This window comes from Colias croceus, chromosome 15 (genome assembly GCF_905220415.1).
Source record: "Colias croceus chromosome 15, ilColCroc2.1".
NCBI lineage: Eukaryota > Metazoa > Arthropoda > Insecta > Lepidoptera > Pieridae > Colias > Colias croceus.
The window spans coordinates 6258378-6282108 of record NC_059551.1 but is presented as its reverse complement, the minus strand read 5'-3'; the positions used below and the strand labels follow the sequence as shown (position 1 = coordinate 6282108).

Below are 23731 nucleotides of genomic sequence, written 5' to 3'. Positions count from 1 at the left end.
CATCTTAATGATCTAAGAACATTAAGAATCTTTACTGATTTAATTTCTTGTTCCCACTTTCCAATCACATTCCCAATGTATAATTAGGTATTAGCAAGCATATTTTTTTTGCGATACATAATGATATTATAATAAATAATATGTTTATTTTCTGTCATTTTTTATAGATAGTGTGTAGAAACCTTAGAGTATATACAATAGTATAGAGCGAGTGTATTGCACAAATTGCTTATTGCGCATCGTAGGCAGATGAGCTATAGATACTATATAGATGTGTGTGTGACAAATAGGGATGGGTAGGTATCAATTGCGTGTTGAACTGTCGATAAGTTATGTAAATAAATATGTATCATAAGTAAATTTTATGTTCAATAAGTTATTAAAGGAAAAATATACGAATAAAGTATAAATATGTAATTTTAAATTTGTCTACCAACTGAATAAAGTTTGTTTATTCCATTTGAATATTAAATATTATATATGAAATTTTCTTGTATTAATTATAAGTACTTTAAAAAAATATCTTTAATTGGAATATCAGAAAAACGTGAGTACTTTTTAAATAATAAAGTTAATAAAATAAAAGATCAGGTTTAGTGCTATTTCTTTAATAATAAATCAAACCATAATAATAATGTTTTAAAAATGGTAAAAAATATTAAGAAATAATTAATAATTTAAAATGATAATATAATAAATAATATTAATAATTTTTTTATTTAATTTTATCCATTCTACTATCAAAATCTTCAAAATCAATTTAGCGGTTCAGAAAATATATCGTAACATTACATACTTTACATTTACATTCGCATTCATAATATTAGAAAGTGTATCATACAAAACACACCACAAATATATTTATAATACATTTTTAAAAGAGTTTAAAATTTTAAGTTCAATAAATAATTTGTTAAAATATAGTTCTTCTAGTAAACTTTATATCGAGTACAGCGTTGGTCAGGTCACATCACTACGATCACGTGGCGGCAGTGAGGCGCGCGAGCAAGCCTGTGCGTGTCCGCCTCTCACCTACCCTTCACCCCCGCGATGCTAGATTTATTTTCATAAAAATAAGTATAACAATCGACTTACTGATGGAATGTGATAGTGGATTTCAATTTTGTGTATTTTCTAGTATCGTTTTTGCAAGATAGAACAGCACATTTCACCATGTTTATTCGTAATATGAAAAAAAATCCAGAGCAACGCACTTCGTGAGCACTCAACCACGACTGCGAGCGCTCGCGGCGGGAACGTCGTGTTGTTCCCACCTGTGCCTACTGTTCCCACTTGGTTGTTCGCACTCTATAGATAGTATATATACTCTAAGGTAGAAACCCTAAAGCACTACCAACCAAAACAACTCGATAATCTTTAGCCAATGAGATCGCAGTGGGCAGGCTGTCAATGTTATCATGGGTCGTCATAGAAACGTTTTGAAAAACTTTTGATTTTATTTCGCCGGAATAGGAATGGAGATTTACGAAGGTAAGATTTGATTATTTTTTAAATATTTGCTTTGACTTCTCTTTTTTATGAATGCCATAAATTACGTTGAACTATAATAAACTATTAGATTCAGAACATATTTTTCTACAGAGAATACAATGATCATATTAAAATAATATTTAGTTCTGCGTATAATTTAAGCTGAAAATAATTATTTAATTAATTAATGGCATAGAGATAAATATTAAATAAAAAATCGTAAACATTAAAGTTGGTGCTTGAATGCTGTATTTAATTTATTAAGTCAATAATTAATTGAAATTATCCAAGTTGCATGTTCAAATGAATATAATAAAAGGACTCATAAAAATAACGTTAAAGGAAAAAAATTAATGAACTTAAAAATTTGCTGTGTTTTTTAAATTTAGGTACCTAGGTGTATACCAAGTATATACCTACGTACCTAAGTTTTCGATTACACACAAATAGACAATAGTTTTATCTTTAAATGTTATTATAAAGACTACAAAATATACCTATTGAGAGTAGGAGTTAAAAAAAAATCAACAACAAAAACAAAATTTAGTGCTACATTAAATTAAACTAAAACATCCAACTTAAAACCAGCGACATTCATTTTATAGAATTTATATACCTATTTTCAAGTTTCCTAACTAAGACGAATGAAGTAGACCTAAATGGTATTAGTTGAGATATCCAGTGTTTTATCACAGTTTCTATGACTTGTAAATAAGTAGGTATGCAATGGCGCGCAATTAGCGATATTACGTCATGGCTCAAGGCCCACACCTATTAAGTTATGAATGAATATAGATTTTTGGAGAACCTAAAAAGCAACGCCTACAAACTACACTCTATAGTCTACTATATGGTGAAGAGGCATAGAAATGTAGAGCACTTTTCATTGATGATAAAAGTACGTATCTATAAAAGTGCGAATAGATCAACAATTTCTTATCTCGATTGGATTTTATTTCGATGAAGGAAGGAGGAATTATATATATGTAGTTATTGGTCACCCTATAATAAATATGCCTAGGTACCTATATCAATATTCTTTTCAATTAATATTTTGTATTTCAAAACATGCTGAGCACTTTTCCAGTATCGTACCTGTATACCTACGTAGTGTATATATATCTATGGTATGAATACGTTCATATATAGAAATATCATGTAGTCTATCTAGTACGATTTCTTTCACTTTAAATGAAACTGGATAAAAAGACGTGTGCTCTAAATTTATTTTATGTTATTCTAAGATAAATTTCGTAAATCCTCATGAGAATCATAGTTTCCGATTCATTCGATAGGTGTATCAATTACTGGAGAAAGTAGACACTCTCTTATTTGCAATTTTCGTCATTAGTCCTGTGCTTTTACTTATTCTACGATTTTATTTGGAAGAACTTTCTTTTGATTTAGCTTCTAGACTCTGCGATGATTACCTACAAATAAAAATCTTCCTTTTTTCGTAGTCTTGGGTTTCCAGTGTTATAACAAGCACGTTCCACAAAGGGTTTTGTATTATTACCACAGGTCAGCCTCTTGTTTTGGTTTCATTCGAAGCTGAGTTACACGTACCTTTGTACTTAATGCAAGCCTTTAGCCTACACTGATCGCCCACTTGGTATAAAAATTCATTTTTGTGGTCACGGACCTTTCTTGAAGGCTATTGAACGGAACATCAGACGCAAACCAATTAAACCGTGTCGAATAACGATACCAATATGGAATTATAATGGGTAAAGTAAATCGATGATTTCGTTTATTCTCTAGTAATCGTAAAATGGTCTATCAAACACATTTTAATCACTCAGCTTGAAAGTTTAATATTTATACTTCCTCAAAGATCTCCATTATCAATGTAATAGGTAGATGAAGAACGGATATTAAGATCATTACATTACAATAATTATTGTCCGTCGACATGCGATTATCAGCAACAATGCAGATATAATAGCAGAGCTGAACGTGGCTCAGTAATCATTATTTATGTTTCTTACATTGGTCCTCGTCAAAAACCATAAAAAGCATTTAGATTTATCTCTACTGGTAATTGAGATTCGCGTGTCGTCTCCTGGCCTCGTTTTCTATTAAGACAGTTCATTGACTCACTCCATGACGTCAAGCTATTCAAGAATAACGCAATATTTGTTATTACACAAAGAGAAAGAGAAATTATATCTATTTTGAATTAAAATACCTTCAATGGTTTAAACTCATCCGATTTGCTTGACCCGTAAATTTGACATGAAATCGTTAAACGAGACATTGTGTCGTGTCTACACAGCGGCTCCCAAAGAATAAATATACGCGCTAATCACATTGAAATCCGCTATAAAACTTTAAACAATACAATTCTAGTTAAAAAAGGAAACATAAATAAGACAGTAAAGATTAAAGACTTAGAAAAATAATTAGACTATAAAACTATATTAAATTTATCTGTTTTATAGGGCTTAGAAAAGTTTTCAAAGATCATACCACTAAGAAATTTATTAATAAAACCTCTTGAGTCTCGTGTACTGCAAATTGGAATGATCCATCAAGCTGCATATGCCAGACGTATATTTGAATTAGCCCTTTATATGACCTACATCAACTATGAATTCCTTTAATCATACGCTTGCAACATTTATTGATTACCTACCTATATCTAATCCGAAAACCAGCTATTTAAAAGTTCTACTATTATTATAAATGCGAAAGTTTATGAGGATGAATGTGTAAGTGTGTGTTTGTTACTCTTTCACGCAAATACTACTTAACCCATTACAATGAATTTCAGCACACATAATATAGAGTGTAACTACTAACTTTTATTTCATAATAATATTAAATTTTCCAGGAAATTTTTAATTAATTATAATCCGAAGCAAAAGACCAATAAATCTTTTGTATAATATTACAGTTGTGTTGCAATTATTGTGCTCCAGTTAACACTAGAAGCTCGTGATGTGGGAGACAAAAACAACCTATTCCAATATAGTTACAGATTATAGTCACGGCGACGCTATTATTGTGTTATTACGGAATAAAACGTTCTATCGATAGGGAGAAAGGTGGCTTTGAAATACATCCATTTAAATATTATGTTCATATATATTAAATACGTGATCAATATTAATTTGCTCTACCGCATTTTAAAAATTGAGGTCCAGGAATATATCAATATGATTTAAGATATTTTCGTCATAAATTAGGCAAAGTATTCCTAATGACTAAAATAGTCCCACAAACATTTTCTTGTCTTGCTTCATTATGTCTGTCTATAATTTTACCGATTTTACTAAGTACAATGTTACTTTCAAGTTCGATTCGTTATTTTGACCCAAAAGTTTTACACAAGAAATATAACATAATAGGTAAAGAGTTTTTGCCTACATTGATAGAGTCCCCTTGCACAGTTGAACTTGAACGTGTTCGTTCAATTGCTGCTCCTATTTTTTGTATAGTTAGTTTGTCAAATAAGTAAGATCACTAGTGATCTGAATTTGCTAACAAGTAACAACGTGTGTTACATAATTAAATAAGGTATTGTTTTACATATCTGGACGTTCGCAGACTTTCTGTCGTGAGATTTCAGTTGGCGTATCATTAAAAGACAAGAGGACAATGTGTAATTATGTAATGTAACAAGTAAATTAATATTGTAGTCTGTAGAATTTTAATGCACCATTCAAGAGTGTTTGTTTTTCTTCAATTTTCCTAACGAAGCACTTAAATATTTCACGTTCATTACTTATTTTTTTTTTTATAAACACCACTAAAATACGATGTATGAACTATGAATGTCAAGATTTATTAAAATTTGGATAGACAGAAATCTGTATTTAAATATTTAGCTCTCACATCATTACTGGGCTTTACATTTGCAGTCTTTATAGGTGTCATCTGACAAAGACTGATCTGCGTCAACTTGCAAGTTAGAAAACTTTACTTTCTCCATAACGTCCTAATTCCAGAATGATTGCGCTAAAAATGAGGTGCGTTCAATGGTTTTTCATTCATATAGAGATTATTATAATGGACCCGCGAGTTGAGGTTCAAAAAGATTGACGGACAGTGCCTGAATGCGAGTTTAAATTTCACAATTCATATCGAGTTCATCCATTCGATACGAAAGCCCAGCAGAGTGTAGCATCGAGCGGTACGACACGGTCTATTGCATTGATGTTGTATGAGGGTCTTTGTAAACTTATCGTTATGTAGAACCCGGTAGAAACAAATGTGCATAGCTAATTAAAATTGACTATCAAGCACGTTGGGATTACGCAATTCAGTATAGGTTAACTTGCATATGCTGATCGTGACTTCCTAAATAAATTTCATACTGTTTCAAACTTTATCCAGGTTTTTGTAAACTTTCAGTTTGCAGCGATTGTTTGTTCCATCTAATTAAAAGTCCCTTTCAAAATAAAATATTGAATCTTTCTACATTCACATTTACAAAATATGTGAACATTTAATGATGACGCAAGTGTAGATAGCTCAAAACAGAATTAAATATTTATACGTCACGGACCCTTTGTTTTATGTAGAGAGAATAAACAAAATTATTTAGGAACTAGGAACAAGATCTCGTAGCCAATAAAATGTTTATAGCAGGTTACTTATAAACGACTTTTTACTGATTTATTTTTCCTATATCCCAAGGTTGCCTGGAAGAAATCGCTTTTAAGCGATAAGGCCGCCAAATTGTACATTTATTATATATAAGTAATATCGTTTCTGTAAATTTTGTTTTTGTGTGCAATAAAGTGTTTTCTATTCTATTCTATTCTAACGACTCTTGTTTTAAGTCGACCTCAACTAAAAAGAAACACATTCTCGAAATAAGAGACGACATCATCAACAACATGCATCTTTTCATATGCAGAAAAATGTTTTAGTTTTATATTATTCAGGGTTGATATTTATTTTTTAATTTAGGATTGTAAAATAAGTGACCATAGATCACAATAAGGTGCTCTACCTACAGATATAATATCTTGATTGTATATTTTTTCCATTATTGTAAAATTAACCTTTCCTCTGAACTGGAATTCACAAATTTTGCTTATTATTTTATTGGTTACTAAAAAAACCTAAACCTAAACTGGTACCTTCCCGGGTCCCTACAACAATTTAAAAGTGCTCTATAGAATTTTTTGCCTGCTTTGTCCCACTCACCCTTAAAGGCCACTCATGCATTATTTTTTCTCACACCCCTGTGATTTATGCCCATCCCTCGTTCTCAACCGAATCGATTATTCCCGAAACTCTCTAATTCCATTTTTAAAAGAGCCGACGGATGTGTCGTCTCCGGTGTTGTCACCACTACACCAATGAGATAGCTAGGTTGCTTCATAAGTTACGTTTAGTTATCACTTCGTTTCATCGTGTCACACAGTTAATACGGGAGAGAATTGATAGCGGAAGTTCTTCAAAAATTTAACAATTCGTTTGTGTGTTTATCGTTGACCGGTTATAATAGTGCGTGCGCCTGCGTCTGCCGCCGCTTAGTTGTGATCGCAACACCACCAAGAATAGCCGCAGTGATTGTTCCCGCCTTAAATATTTACCATCGTGTTTGTGAAATCACATTAAACATTTCTCATGGGATTTTAATATATAATGATGTTATACAAACACGTTAAATTATTACGCAATCCGCAGACTAAACTGAATATTTACATTAATTATCAAAGTTAGTGTAACCGCGAAAAATCGCGTTAAACTTATTATGTACCGAGGTTTTTATCGTGTACGTTAATAGTGATAAATGATAAGCGAAGTATTGCAGATAAACCAAAGGACAGTCAATAACGCGAGTGGGCTCTAGCAACCCGTTAGCACAGTTTCTGTGCCGTGCCGTGTGTTCGTACAAGTGATCCTTTTAGACGTTTGAATAGATATCATGTTGGAAAAGCAAATGAGTGATGCGCTTGCGTTGATGCAAGTAGCGATGGACCTATTTTTGTAGCACGGAAATAAGAGCGGCAACAGAAGCAAAAAGATTCAGCTGCCTAAAAACTTGAGGACGCCGTGTCTTGTGTATTTTGGTTAAATGTGAGCTGATGTGTGTTGTATCAATTTGTGCGTGGCAGTAAGGTCATCCGTTAAAATATGAAGAAGAGCGCTATACTGAAGCTGAAATCAATATTTGGTTCAAAAAGAGGTATGTGGGTAGTATTATTTTGAGGCGACGTATTCGCAGTACCTAACTAATAATAAGTAGGCCATATTAAATATTTTAAAATTATGTTTTAACATTTAAATTATTTTTTTTCTGCGTAATGTTAAAGTTCTGGAAAAACTTTATTGCGTAGTTTATTTAAGGATTTTTTTCTGAAAAATGTAAAATATTTTTTTAACTTGAAAAAATAAGTTGTGTTTATTTAGTCGATTGAGTTTATTTATTATGTGGATTCCGGATGTATTGAAAATTATCTTATCAATACATCCGATATAAACTGTTAAAATATTTTCATACAGTGACGTCGTCATTATAAGTTTTACAGAAGATTTAATTTAGCATATGGGTATTGGAAATTAAATTCGTTATGAACTCACTCAAGATACATTGAACTCGACGAACCTATCTATTTTGAACAAATACCTAATTAACAAATGTTATTTATAATAAAACGTTTTTAAAGAATTACTTAATAGCTTCCTTCGTGTCTTTATCTAATCGTATTAACGGTAACAACTAACAATATAAAGCATGTAAAATATATATTAATATCCTAATTAATAAGCTCTTTGCACGCTTGCCGGCTTCAAAACCGGTCAAGCATTGGGAGTCGGAGCCTTTAATTAATACTACCGCTCTTTGCTACAATTATAACGCATTATTAATTATTATTACCCCTTAATTTAGCTAATTGTTATTATTATTCGTAAAATATTTTACGGTCTAACTTTAAAATGTCGTGCTTCGGATACAACTCTCTAACTAACGATTACCTAATTATACAATTACCTACTTATTTCAGTTAATTGTAATAAAATAATGAAAAACATGTTCAAGAAATTAAATTAAATCCATGTTGATTAAATTTGAAACTTGAATTTGAACTTAAATTTAAAAACAGAGTGATTAGAACTCTACATCATGAACGTATTTGGCGGCAAAAAGAGCTCTACATATTTCCTTACGGCTTACACTGGGCACTTTTCAGCAACATCACTCCAAGAGCATAGTGGACACAGAATAGCAAAATGGCCAGGTGTGCCAACTTCCAAGTAATATATTTGAAAAATGTCTCACATAATATTTTCAAATATTTGGAGAGCGCATCGCCACATCTAAATGTATTGGAAATTATAATAGCTCGCATTGCTTCACGCCAATGCGCAGCTGGCTCTGATAAATTTTTTCTTTCACTTACTGCTCACCCCTGCTCAAGATGAAACAGCTGCTTTAAGATTTAATAATATCCAGACCGTTTTAAAGCACGATAAATTCTTTCAGTCACTTAAATGCGCCATTATTTATTGCGCCATCTTTATAATTGATTTTGTGTCTATTTGCTTATTACTGTAATTGATTTATAAGTGTTAGCATGTTCATTTGGCGTTGACATGCCATTTGGAATAGTTGTTATTTATTATTAAAAATCTCAAGTGTTTAAATTCCAACTTGCAAGTTTATTGACCGTTTGCATTGCACCTACCTGAATTAACTGTGTGATAACCCAGCTTGGCTATGCAGTATGCACGTTAGCATAATATGTACTGATAAGCATATGTTTCAAGTGCTAAGGCACTGCGATATTGGAAACGCGGTGTTTACTCTTATTGTTTTGTGTTCAGTGTTGAAGATAGTGTGCTGAACGTTGCGTGTTTCAGTTGTAAAATTACGTTCTATATTTGATTTAAAATTATGCTCTCTTGCTTTTGTATTCAACGTAAACGTGGTGAGTTAAATTTCTTTTATTTTTCTATTTTATACGATTTCTAATCCGATAAATGGTTAAAAATCAAAGTTTTAATATTCTGATAGCATTATTCATCACTATTTACATTTTTTTTTAATTCAGTTGGATAACATATTTGCGTATTTGTACCCTTTCATAATCGGTTATACAAATAATTAATGTACCGTTTAAAATTGTTTCGGTGTTTCTTATAAAATGTACGTTTCGAAAGTTTATTATCGTTAAAAGATTATTGTAATATCAATCATGGAATACCGCCGGGTCTAAACGCGAGTTTGTATGTATTCTTTTGCATATCTATAGCTATTGTCTTGTCACTTACGGAGATAATTTGACGAGTGGACACTTGAGGCTTCTATGTAGAGTTACGTGAGAATAAGACCTCGTGATAACTAGATAGTTAACATAATAGATATTATTATTCTCTGCGCTATTATTAAAGAAAACGTTTGTTTTAAACGTTAGGCATTAAATAAATCGTGGTACGTGGACATAAATGTAATCTTCCTTTAACATGCAAGTCAATATGTTTTAAAATTCTTTTTCGTATGTACCTATTTAAAACTAGCTATCTTAGTTTTTATCTCATCCTTGAACCACTTACTAGATCATCTAAGTGTTGTCTTATCGTTTTAAATAAAAATGAAAGTGAGTACATCCAACTTAGAAAGGTCTATAAATAGTATCGAGATATAAAGTTATTAATGAACTAATCGTGACTGAAATAAAATAAATATAGGTACGTTTAGTTATCTCTATCTTTAGTTAGTCGTAATGCTTTGAACAATTTGAAGTAACGTTTCACTACGAACTTAATGCACCGTAAAATATTTCTGCAGTCGTGTGAAAACGCGAAGATGCTGCTAAAATGTGTTTAACGTCTCACTATAATAAACTACAATTATAGATATGTATTAGAATATAACTAGGCCGAATAATAGGTAATAGAATTCAAGCAGAGTATAGCCCGCATCTACAGTAGGTATACGTAAGTGGTAGGTATATGTGGTAAAGTACCAACCACTGACATAAAAATCACATTAATTATTTGACACCATCTCAAATGTCGCAGTGCTGCGGTTGGATGCAATACCACAACCCACAAGTGTATGAGTATGAGCTACTCATATCCGGGTTAAATGCCAACTCTATGCACACGACGCTCCATTGTTTTCTTTATCTCCTTTCTATTCCTGGGAGAGGATTTTCGCTGTTACATCATTTTAGTGGAGTTTTATCGCTTTATATAACGAAGGTACCTACTAAAGAAAGTGTGGGAGGTTCCATTTGACCATGATTTAGTTGGACATTTCGTACTGTCAACCGGTAAAATATTCACAATTTTCAGCGTAAATATTAAACAATGAGTAATTTAAAATGAGGTATTCAAAAATCGGATCAATAATATTGAAATGTAGTCCAGTTAAATTAAAGCCATTGTTTTTAAATGGAGCACTTGCGTAAAGTCAATCATTGGTTGCGAGCGTTGATGTGACGGACTGACGGCTACCCGCATCGAACACTAATGATCAGTAAATAAACAACATCAAACGAACAGATGGAAATATTCAATTATGCTTCTATAATCAGGAAGAGATATTCGAAATAAAAATATTGATTTTCATAGTATGAAATTCCAATGCGCAATGAACGTGAACCGATTTCTTCTTTATACGAAGGTAATACGGTGATGTTACATGATTAAATTACCTTTTACTTGTGTCAAATTATTGTGTTATGTTTCACTTTTACTTTATTTGTTTAGGCCAAATATGTACGGTAGTTCCGTTAGGTATCAAGATTGATTCGCTGGTTGACATTGAATCTTTTTGTTGCTTAAATTATTTTGCCTTCATTACAAAGGTTATCGGTACAAAAAGCGTTGTTTACACATCGTTTTTAAAGTTTTATAGAACGGGTTTATATTATTTGATTGGTTCACAACCGGCTGGAGTTCAATACCTTTTCTTTTTTTGACATTTTCAAAACTTTTCGAATAGCATTACATTTTATGAATATGAGTACCTAATTATTTATTTCAATATTCCTATCATCACTAGGTATTTTGTATTACCTATCAAAGAAGAAGGTGTACTTATACCATTTCATACTTTTCCAGGAATCAATTTCTTATATAATTTATTCATATTGTTACACATGTAAGAGATGGTCAATGCTCATAAGTTAATTTTTCAATAAAGTTTAAGTTCGTTACAATTTACAAAGTACTAACACACTAAAACCTTTGTTTTGGTTACGGCGACTTCCTTGGGCGTTGTTTACGCAAGACGTGCAAACAAACTAGTGTACATAACATAATATATGATGCTAACATGTTCTCACGGTCATAATACTGGATATCATCTTAGAACTAACCTTTCGAAGAAAGTCGCTGACATTGTCTAATGAAGCTAAAATGGCCCACTTAAAATTTTCTCACGTCAGTAATTCGGATCCAATGGAGTCTGGCGTTCACAATTATGTTATAATAACAAATTGAAGTGGAACAATCTTACAGCATTCTATTATTATTGTTATTAGACAATATAATATTCAGACAAATTAGAGGCAAAATTATACAGGCCTATCAATGAACGGTATATCTCGATCCTATGTGAACAATTTGTGTGAAGTTATATAATCTCAACCGTGTTAATGTTAGGTTTAAATCATGGAAACGTGACGTATGATTCTAACAAAAAAGTGTGTAACTAATATACCTTCGTCGCTTATGATTAGTTTCAGATACATGTACAACTTATAGTGGAGTCTAAGCCATTTACATAAAGCTCAATTTCATTTGATCAAATGTGTCTCGTTTTTCCTCCAAAAACCTCTGATGTAACCTCAAAATCCCCATAATACATACTCGTAGATGTTTTTGTTAAGAAAGCAAGGAAGTAATTTCGTGCTTTATTGCTTGTTGAGATTACGTCTTACTACAAATATATTTTGGTTAATTTACTGTGGATTTGAGAGACGTAAATCTCTATTTGTTCAACGCTTAGTTACCGGCTAATTTTAAATTACTGACAGAGATGCTAAGGTGATACTATTTAGCTCCGTCCCTTCCGCTTATTGTCATCCGTTTTGTTCTGCTTGTGGAATATTAATCACTCCTTTTAGGGCTACTGGGCTAGTCGTCAATGTATTTATTGTTTGTTATTCTAAAGTTTTCCGTATAACGGTAGAAATATGTTTGCATCAAATGAGACAACAACGTTGATGTTGACACAAATTAATGGTCACCACAATACAAGAAAAGTATGTTTGAATATTTTAACGGTTAAAAATTTGTTTTCTTCTTATGCTTTTGTACAATGTAACTTTAGGAAAAAATCTTAGGAATCGAGGAAAAGAATTGACACGTGAGGTTAATATCCTATTCATGTCCTTTGTTAACATTTAACTTGTCGTAGATCTCACAATTGCCTTTCATAGCGAGAAAACGACTCAACTAGGTATTGAGATTTTCCTGTGTGTGACCTTAACTTGTGCAAAACATGTTCACTTCCATTCAGTAATAAATGAGGAGAATATGTTTATCGACTGACCTAAGGCTTGGTGTAAACTTATTACTTAGGGAGATTCTTACCCTTAATTCGGAACCCTAAGTCAAAATGTTGTACCAGGCGCAACCTTGTACTTAGTTGGTACTTGGTTTTAACCCTTAGATAGTTATATCGTCTTCCCCCAATATACATAATTATTTAATTCCGTGTGTCTTAATACATACAGATACTTTCTACTAAAATAAAATCAATAAACACGAATCTGTAAAAAGGTTCTCTTAACAACCTGTTAGAGTTAATTCTCTCTTTATTACACAGGAAGAATTACTATCGCGATGTTTATTATAAAGTTAGTCACGAAAGCCGTTACGTAATAAAAGTATCTTTAGAAGAGCTATCCATCTCATTATACGATGACGGGACAGATAACGCGGTAAGGAGTTTATCGAAAAATCAGTAAAAATTCCAATAGCCGTTCTCTAAATACATTTCATAGAAGCTATTCATCTCGCTTCCCAGTAATTGTAAATTATGTCAAACATCTTATGCTTTTGTCTTGTGACGACGACATTTATTAAATGCTTTACCTTATGCATTAAAATGTTGGTATGTCTTTGTTTCAAATCATACCATGTATTGATACATAAATAGTATTAATTAACGCGTTTCAGACCATAAAAGATTGAATGACCCTTCAATATCTGATTAATAATATAGCTTTATTTAAGAGTCCATAGGATCGTTAACATTTATTATTTATTTTCTTTTTCTTTTCAATATAGGTACTTAATGATTTAAGCCTGATTCTTATCTCGCTTGCTCAGCAGTGAAAAATTAAAATTTCCATAAAAGATCAACACGCTCTTGTTACATAATAATATGTAATACATTACCCCCTTGGAATGTAAAGAAATATGAGTTTGTTGTAAACAGGAGTCTACTTAATCATACAAGCTACTTTTTATACCGGTAATCAGTACGTTATAGAGAACTTACAGTTAGTTGTAACTCCGGATCAAATAGTCTAATCTTTATTTATGAAACATAAACCTTCTTTTTCTGATATATTTTTTACCTAAATTGTACGTAATCTTACAATCATAACTACTTACTAGTAATTAATGAATAAAGTACGATAGAATTTTGTTCGTTAACAGTAAGTACATTTTTTTTTTGTTTCCCCCTTTCCCGATTGAATATTTCATTCACAAAAATTCAATACTCACGTCACTCACCTTGAACTATGATATATAAAAGAGCTAGATACGTTACCCGCTCTCTATTTTGGCAAGAAAAAACTCAGGTAAGTGCCCGAGTTTCACTTAGTCACGCACCATTCAGCGTCGTGGCTGGACGTTCTTTTTGTATTTTAATCGGCAGTTGTTATTACGAAGTACATGAGTGAGACATGTATTATGTCTCGTGCGTGAGAGTGAAAGAGAGAACAACTGTATTGGTGATAATGCGTTAGTAAGTAGGTATGTATTAATTACGCTGTTTTTTAGTGCAATGATGTTGGCGTATGCCGCGTCTACTAGTATAATAGGTCATTGACCTTGAAATTTAAGATTTCAAGGGAAGTGGACAAAATTAAAACATACGATAACAATCCGTGGCATCAGTCGCTTATTACTTGCACATCATTCTTGATGAATACGGTAGAGCTGACAGACAGCGGTTCGCTTGTTAACCCAGCCCATACATATATTCTGTACCCATATTCCGTGTCGAACAAAACCTGTAGCAATTTACGGTCGAGACACGAGCGACCGATGTACTCTGCATTAATATTTACATAAGGTTATTGGGAGTAGCAAATATATTCAAAGAACACGAACAAACCTCCCGTCACAGAATACCAAATGGGCTTTTGGGCATTTTTTGAATACTTTATTATCGCTTTTACATTTAATTACACCTAAATTTTTTGATATTAACCTGCTTAAATGGGAAAAGGATAAAATGTTTTATTAAAACATTTAAAAATAATAACTCTATAACTAAACATAGCGTAGAAAGAAGTAGAGCGTATTTTTCAATTGATCCTTTTTGCATCGATTTGAATCATTGAAGTTGAATATGACATGCGTTCTATTGTTATATTTTATATTAAATATGTATCTTGCTTCATACCTTCCTACTATGTTCATAAAAATATATCACAAAAAAACACCATTAAAATTCCGCATTACCAAGGTTCTACTTAGATGGTCAATGAAGGCATTTTGTTTGAATTAACAGTTCAATCGTGTCTCGAGTCCCATCAACTAAAGAAAACGTCTCGAATATAAATTTTTGAACTTAAAACCCACTAGCCTTAAATCAAAATGTATATCACCTAAGTTTTTCTTAGGAATTTCAATTTTTATGTAAAGTATGTTGTTTATCGCAGGAACACCGCACTCCGTATTAATTAATGATTTTTGAATAAATTATTGTCGACCGTGCGTTCAAGGTCAGAAAACCGGTTTTCAATAATGAAATTTACTGCGGTGGTGCTGAAGTAACATACTGATATTAATATTACTCAAACAATCGTAACCTACTCAATAATTAGGCGTAATGTCTCTTTTGATAAGTTGACATGATTTGCTTTAATAAAATAGACCTCACACTAAGAAGGTGTCCAGTGAAACTTGATTATTATGAAGAATTGGTTTCTTTGTAGATTTCTGAGAAAAAATCATTGTTATTGTATGAATGTATATAAATACAAGTGAATGATAAAGCAATGTCAACATTTTAAATGTTACACGGTACCTCTTTATATTATGTAGTAGATAAAATAAATACATGATCAAACATTTCAGTGTTTGTGAGTTGTGACATAAATTACGAGAGCACGAGACGTCCTCAAATATAAACAGTATTGCAAGTGTGGAAATGTGTAAAGTGTAAACAAATTAAATTCGTAGAGGACGAAATATTTACACTTATCAAACAAATGCTAATATGTATCGAGTTGTAGATATCTATTTATAGTACATGTAATTTTTAAATGTTTGCTATTTTATTACACGTAATAGAGCATATTAGCTCTATTACGTGTAATCGCTGTTATTTATAACAATTTTTATGTAATGTAATTCCGGTAGGTTCGTGCCATAGCCCATAATGATATTTCGAGGCACAAATATTTGGATTGACCTCATGGCTTGACTCGTGACCTAGTGACTCTTTAGCGCTCACCTTAAAGCAAGTGCCGCCTCTGCAATAAATTTTCAGAGTAAAATGTTAATAAACCTGTCAGGAACGATCTCTCACTAAAATTCTATATATCTGAGAATTCAATGCGTTTTTGTAACTTTCTTTGCAAATTAGATGTAGAGTCGCAAGTGGTATTTGTTATAATTAATGCTAATTAACGGTCACTTATAATTGTTCCAGGCAAACGGCACCAAGAACAGCAGAATTCACAAAAGTCCTCGCGGTCTGGTTCGCCAGAACCTACAGATGGCCTGTCACCGAGTAGTAGCGAGTCTTTCAGGCCTGTGGCAAGAACGCCTCCGCCCAGCCGCGTGGGGCCTCCGCCGTCCCCGCCCGTGCCGACCAAACCTGTGGCCCCCGTAGCCCCAGAGCCTTCCGGCCCACTACCCCTTGCGCCATGCCCCGTCTGCGGAAGGACGTTCGTGCCGCAATCTCTAGCGAAACACGTAAAGATATGCGAAAAAATGACCATCAAGAAGAGGAAAACATTCGACTCTTCGAGACAGAGGCGCGAAGGTAAGACACATTTGTATGTAGGTACGATGTTTGAGTGCTAAAGCTTGAGTATGTGCAGCGAATTTGAATGTAGGATTAGAACTTTTAAATATATTGCAGTTTAAATACACACATGTGACATAGCTTTTGGCTTTTGGAAATAGAATTTGAATTGGCATGAATTTGAAAAAATGCTGACATTTTGTATTATATTGTTATGGGTAAAGGGCAGATCCTAGCGAACAGTGATTCTGGTGAGTGTATGACCGTTTGGATGTTATTTGCCAATTTAACAGTTACTACCTTGTATGCGATGCAACATATACTAATACTTAGCATTTGCATCACGCGTGACTACATAAATAAACATTTAGAACAAATTACGGGACTATAATATTGATGGATGGAAAACGTTATATTAATATTGCTAATACTGTATTTACGCTACAACTACTTGTTTTTTTTAATAATGAATAGAGTAATAGTTACAAAAATTTAAATTAAATTGAGTAAGCTGTGGCCTGTGATATTAACAAAATAACATGTTTAGAAATGATTTCAATTCGCGTGAATCTGAATAAGACAGAATCTAATTGATAACATATGACACTACCTACATTTCCTCAAGGCCGCATTAAGTCAACCACAATACGTCCGCAATCCATTAAAGTATCGCACTCTAAGCTATTTGTGCTCTGAGTCCACTGTTGTATGTAAATATTTTGAAGAGGTGACACTCCATTGTGACTTAGCGCTATCGTTATTGGGTCCATATTTGCATAATGTTTGTGTAGCCAAGTTTCGAAACGAACGCCTACAAACGATGAACCCATTGGAAGATATAAAACAATGATTCATATTAACATAATGGCGCATAATAAATGCATGGTTTGATCAGTGTATCGTGGAGGTTTTGCACGAAATGTGGAGTTATGCATTGTGATGTAAAAACAAACGCACGCGTATTTAGCATACAAATCACTAGCATGCTCACAAACTACCAAAATTACAGGCACGGACTTAGAACAATACTTGCCAAAGAATTTCGGTCTTCCAGAAAACAGCCCATTCCTTGAGAAGAGTCCGCCGAATACTGCCAAAGCTACGCCTAAGCCAAAAGTACAGTCAGTTCGCAGTGCTATCATGAAGGCAAGTATAGTCTTATTTCTTAACTTCTTAATTTGTATAAAGTTTAGAGTTTCAAATCGTTATCGCAGTTTCTAGACTTTTTTTATTAAGAATTACATTTTCATAATTAACCTATAATTATTAATCTATTTAAATCGAACCTCAAACTCTGGACTGCATTTTATATAGAAATCTAAATTCTACATCTCGCATAGGTACGAAGTGATCTTACAACAAGGAAACATAACAGAATATACAATTTGAGAAAAGATTTAATTACATATATTAAAGCCTAACAGCTGGACTTTCAAATAGACTAAATAAATAACACCCTCCCATCCACACATGGTGTTAATTATATTAAATTACTAGCTGCACTCCGCGGTTTCACCCGCGTGGCTCTGCTCCTGTTGGTCTGAGCGTGATGATTATAATATAGCCTATAGCCTTCCTCGATGAATGGGCTATCTAACACCGAAAGAATTTTTCAAATCGGAGCAGTAGTTCCTGAGATTAGCGCGTTCAAACAAACAAGGTCTTCAGCTTTATAATATGAGTATAGATAGGATTTGCCTATTACATACTTGAATTTATGACTTTCTATGCTAATGCGATTATTTTTATCAACAAACAATTTTTAAGATCAATTTAACATAAATATTAAATTAAATGCATATACATTTATTGACTTATTAATATATACTTATTTTATTAATGTATTTGACTTAAATTTAAAATAATTTTCGACCTTCAGGATATAATTATTATTTGTTTAGCTGTAGTAATAGCAGCAGCTGCAGTACTTGTAATTTCATATGCCTAACAGGCAGGATATGGCGGGACTTACGTTTGTCTAAGGATCTGAATTGTACCCATATTCATGAATAAAAATAGTTGAATTTGTTTATTGTTAATTTTCTTATGCCTTGTAAAAAAAATGTTTTTATTAAGATATACAAACACTAGCTTTCCACCCGCGGCATCGCCCGCGCAGTCAAAGAAAAACCCGCATAGTTCGCGTGGGATTCCCGGGATAAAACCTATCCTATGTCCCTTCTCGGGTATCAAAATATCTCTATACCAAATTTCATGCAAATTGATTCAGTAGTTAAGGCGTGATTGAGTAACAGACAGACAGAGTTACTTTCGCATTTATAATATTAGTATGGATTTCCAAAATATAGCCGACAGCGGATCTCCAAAAGTGTCCGCACTGTAGCCGCGCGTTCGGCGTGCGCGCGTTCGAACGCCACGTGGAGTGGTGCGCGGACAAAGCGAAGATATTACCGGCCGCGCCCGCGCAACCGCCGCCGCACATAGCGGACGCGAAGCAGCGGCTCAACGCGCGCACGCAGTATAAAGCGCCGCCTGTAAGGACACGACGGTAATTTTTTTTATGATTAATATTTATTAGCAGACAGCAGTTTCAAAGATCTTGTGTGCCGAGCACACGTGCAGACGTGAAACTTCGGTAGCAAGATTCAAAGATTTATTTATTTATATAGATACCAAAACCGTCGTCTTACTCCATGACGTGACGGTATTGCCATGACGCGACCTTGAAATTTTACTATCACGCGCCTAAATAAGTTTAACTTATATGTTACAGTCAAAACCCTGAACCAGTCAATAACGTTATTGACCGGTAAAATCAGTTAATAAGGATATTGACTAAGGGCGTCGGTTAATATCCTTATTAACTGATTTTATCTGATTAAACCAGTTAATAACGTTATTGACTAAGGGCATCGGTCAATATCCTTATTAACTGATTTTAAGTCGAGAAATCTAGTCAATATAGGTTTTAACCGACGTGCCCAGTCAAAACTCATAAAAACTTAAGGACGTTAGTGAAATAATACTAGAAAATCATTTAAAAAGGTTCGTAAAACTTTTTAAAGTGCAATATTTAAGAGTTTTATGTTTTATTAATTAATTCGGGGTATTGTTTGTAAACTGCAACCGCGTGAGAATACGTGCCCCAAAATATTTTTGAAGATGGCAATTGTGTTTTAATAACAACTAGGTTTCCGCCCGCAGCTTCACCCGCGCAGTCAAAGTAAAACCGCATAGTTCCCGTTCCCGTGGGATTTCCGGGATTGCGTTAGTTTCTGATTTGATGGAGTGACCTGCAGGTGTACTTCGAAGACTGCTACTGGATCTAATAGACGAGTAGAGCTAGGTGTGCCGAGTTTGGGCTCGTTTTGTTAGTTATGTTGAGACCTTACCTCCGGACTTGATGGAGTGACCTGCAGGTGTACTTCGCAGACTGCTACTCGAACTAATAGACGAGTAGAGCTAGGTGTGCCGAGTTTGGGCTCGTTTTGTTAGTTATGTCGAGACCTTACCTCCTGACTTGATGGAGTGACTTGCAGGTGTACTTCGAAGACTGCTACTCGAACTAATAGACGAGTAGAGCTAGGTGTGCCGAGTTTGGGCTCGTTTTGTTAGTTATGTCGAGACCTTACCTCCTGACTTGATGGAGTGACTTGCAGGTGTACTTCGAAGACTGCTACTAGAACTAACAGACAAGCAGAGCTAGATTTACCGAGTTCGGGCACGTTTTGTTAGTTATGTTGAAACCTTACCTCCGGACTTGATGGAGTGACCAGCAGGTACTAACAAAACGAGCCTAAACTCGGCACACCTAGCTCTACTCGTATAATAGTTCCAGTAGAAGTCTTCGAAATACACCTGCAGGTCACTCCATCAAGTCCGGAGGTAAGGTCTCAACATAACTAACAAAACGAGTCCAAACTCGGCACACCTAGCTCTACTCGTATAAAAGTTCAAGTAGCAGTCTTCGAAGTACACCTGCAGGTCATTCCATCAATTCCGGAGGTAAGGTCTCAACGTAACTAACAAAACGAGCCCAAACTCGGCACACATAGCTCTACTCGTCTATTAGTTCCAGGAGCAGTCTTCGAAGTACACCTGCAGGTCACTCCATCAAGTCCGGAGGTAAGGTCTCAACGTAACTAACAAAACGAGCCCAAACTCGGCACACCTAGCTCTACTCGTCTATTAGATCCAGTAGCAGTCTTCGAAGTACACCTGCGGTCACTCCATCAAATCAGAAACTAACGCAATCCCGGAAATCCCACGGGAACGGGAACTATGCGGTTTTTCTTTGACTGCGCGGGCGAAGCTGCGGGCGGAAATCTAGTTGTTATTAAAACACAATCGCCATCTTCAAAAATATTTTGGGGCACGTATTCTCGCGCGGTTACAGTTTACAAACAATTCCCCGAATTAATTAATAAAACATAAAACTCTTAAATATTGCACTTTAAAAAGTTTTATGAACCTTTTTAAATGATTTTCTAGTATAATTTCACTAACGTCCTTAACTTTTTATGAGTTTTGACTGGGCACGTCGGTTAAAACCTATATTGACTAGATGTCAAACTCAAACTCAAACTCAAACATTCATTTATTCAATTAGACTACTATTTAGTAGCACTTTCGAATCGTCAATACATAGGTAAGTATTTTTAACATTTACCACCGATTCGGAAAGCAGTATCTATGGAGAAGAATCGGCAAGAAACTCCATAGTTGCTCTTTTAAAATCATGTCAATATTACATAATATACAGTAACTTATATCTAACTACATATTATATCATAATATGCCAAAGAACTGTCCTGTGGTTTTTACGCGACAACCCTCCATGGATTTTTATCGTCCATATATTCCTGAATACTGTAGTACGCTCTCTGAACTAGTACATTTTTTATATAAGTTTTAAATTTAGAACTACTAAACTCTTTAATATTATGAGGAATTCTATTGTAAAAGCGTATACCTTGACCCATAAATGAATTTTTAACTTTAGCTAATCGGAAAAATGGCATTTCAATTCTATTCCTGTTCCTTGTGCCATAATCGTGTCTATCTCCTACTCTTGTGTGTAAGTCGGAGCTTTTGTGTACATGCAAAATATTATTAAATATATACTGTGATGGTACAGTAAGGATACCAGTATTCTTAAAATGATCTCTTAGTGAGTCCCGAGCACGTAAATTATATATAGAGCGAATGGCTCTTTTCTGTAAGATAAATATAGTTTCTATATCTGCAGCCCTGCCCCACAGTAGAATTCCATAGGACATAATGCTATGAAAGTAGCTGAAATAAACCAATCTAGCCGTATCTTCATCGGTGAGATGCCTTATTTTTCGGACTGCATATGCAGCTGAACTGAGCTTACCTGCAGCGGTGTTGACATGGGCTCCCCACTGTAGTTTCTCGTCCAATGTAAACCCTAGAAATACAGTAGACTCAGTAGGATGCAATACCTCCCCGTTCAAGGTAATATCTCTGTTCAACTTTTTTACGTTAGGAAGTAAAAATTCAACACAAGTGGTTTTTTTGGCATTTAATAATAAATTATTGGCAGTAAACCATTCAGATATGTGTAAAAGAGCACTGTTCACTTCGTCAACATTTGGGTCATGCCTATCCACATTAAAAATTAATGAGGTATCATCTGCAAACAGAACTATTTCACACCTATCCTGCAAATAATAGGGAAGATCATTGATATATACCAAGAACAAGAAGGGACCTAAAATTGACCCTTGTGGAACACCAATGTTAATTGACGCACCGCTAGAACGTTCTCCATCAACAACTACAGTCTGAATCCTATCATACAGGTATGACGCTATGAGGTTCTGGGCTTTTCCTTTAATTCCATAGTGATTAAGTTTACGTAACAAAGTACAATGTTCAACGCAGTCAAATGCTTTGGAGAGGTCACAAAATATCCCCAGAGCATTTTTTGAGTTTTCCCATGCTTTATATATATGTGTTAGAAGTGCAACTCCAGCATCTGTGGTTGAGCGCCCCTTTGTGAAACCAAACTGTTTGGTGTGCAGTAAATTATTAGATGCAAAATGACTACTCAATTGGTTTAATATTAACTTCTCGAATACCTTACTTAATGTTGGTAAAATAGAGATAGGTCTATAATTGTTACAGTCTTCTTGATCGCCCTTCTTAAATAGAGGTATAACTTTACTAAGCTTTAGTAAATTAGGAAATGTACCATAGTCACAACACTTATTAAATATGAAAGCTAAATTTTTCGCAATATTTTCTATTATATTATTAACTAAATTTACGGACATTCCCCAAAGATCACAAGTATTTTTTAGATTAAGCGTCTTAAAGGCAGTAACAATATCACTAGCAGTTACGTGTCGTAATTCAAATAATGTACTGCACCCCGCAACATGGTCCCTCAAAAAGGTTTCTGCAAGTGCTGAAGACGAATTTAAACTATTAGTAATAGTAGCAGGGACACTACTGAAGAATTCTTCAAAAGCAAGCGCAACATCAGCACTTTTGTCAATAACCCTGTCATTATTTACAAGTTTTATGGTATTACTTGATTTGCTTTTACCCATTTCACCGTTAATAATAGACCAAACTGTTTTTACTTTATTACCAGAGTCGCGTATTTTATCTTTGATATACAAACGCTTTGCAGTAAAACAAACTTTTTTAAAAATTTTTGAGTAATTTCTAACATAACTAAGGAAAGATGGGTCTTTACTATATTGCTTCATACCATATAATTCATAAAGAATGTTCCTGCACCTATGTATACTAGCTGTCGCCCATTTACTAAATGGTAAATCCTTGGTAATATTTAAAGATTTAACTTTAAATATTTTTTCAAATTCATTATGTACTAAATTAAAAAGATTTTTAAACATTTCACAAGGACTATTAGGAAAGGATTGATCATTTAGTACGGGCAGGTTTTTATTAATATTATTCCTAAATTTATTAATGCCTTTTTTAGTTATAGGCCTAACATTAATCCTTTTAAATGTAGGTATGCAATCCCATTCAAAAACTACTTTCTGGCCACAGTGATCCGAAGTCAATGTATTGAGAATATTTTTCTCTAAACAGATGCAGTCACAGTATATATTATCAATACAGGTTGCAGAAGTAGGTGTAATTCGTGTGGGT

General features: G+C 33.8%; 1 protein-coding gene across 6 annotated transcripts in view; it reads left to right on the top strand.

Moving 5' to 3' along the window:
* Positions 1 to 1385: 1385 nt before the first annotated feature.
* Positions 1386 to 23731, top strand: part of LOC123697894 (myb-like protein F) — a 31031-nt gene continuing 8685 nt past the window's right edge. Inside the window, exons 1-5 of one of the 6 annotated variants that reach the window (XM_045644464.1) lie at positions 1386 to 1491; positions 16301 to 16636; positions 16843 to 16869; positions 17628 to 17764; positions 18928 to 19127. In XM_045644464.1, coding sequence (XP_045500420.1) covers positions 1476 to 1491; positions 16301 to 16636; positions 16843 to 16869; positions 17628 to 17764; positions 18928 to 19127 — 716 coding nt within the window. In that variant the 5' untranslated portion in view covers positions 1386 to 1475. Of the gene's footprint in view, positions 1492 to 7003; positions 7637 to 9298; positions 9381 to 16300; positions 16637 to 16842; positions 16870 to 17627; positions 17765 to 18927; positions 19128 to 23731 lie in introns of those variants that run through there. The other 5 variants (XM_045644465.1, XM_045644461.1, XM_045644462.1 and 2 more) reach the window with 5 other exon arrangements.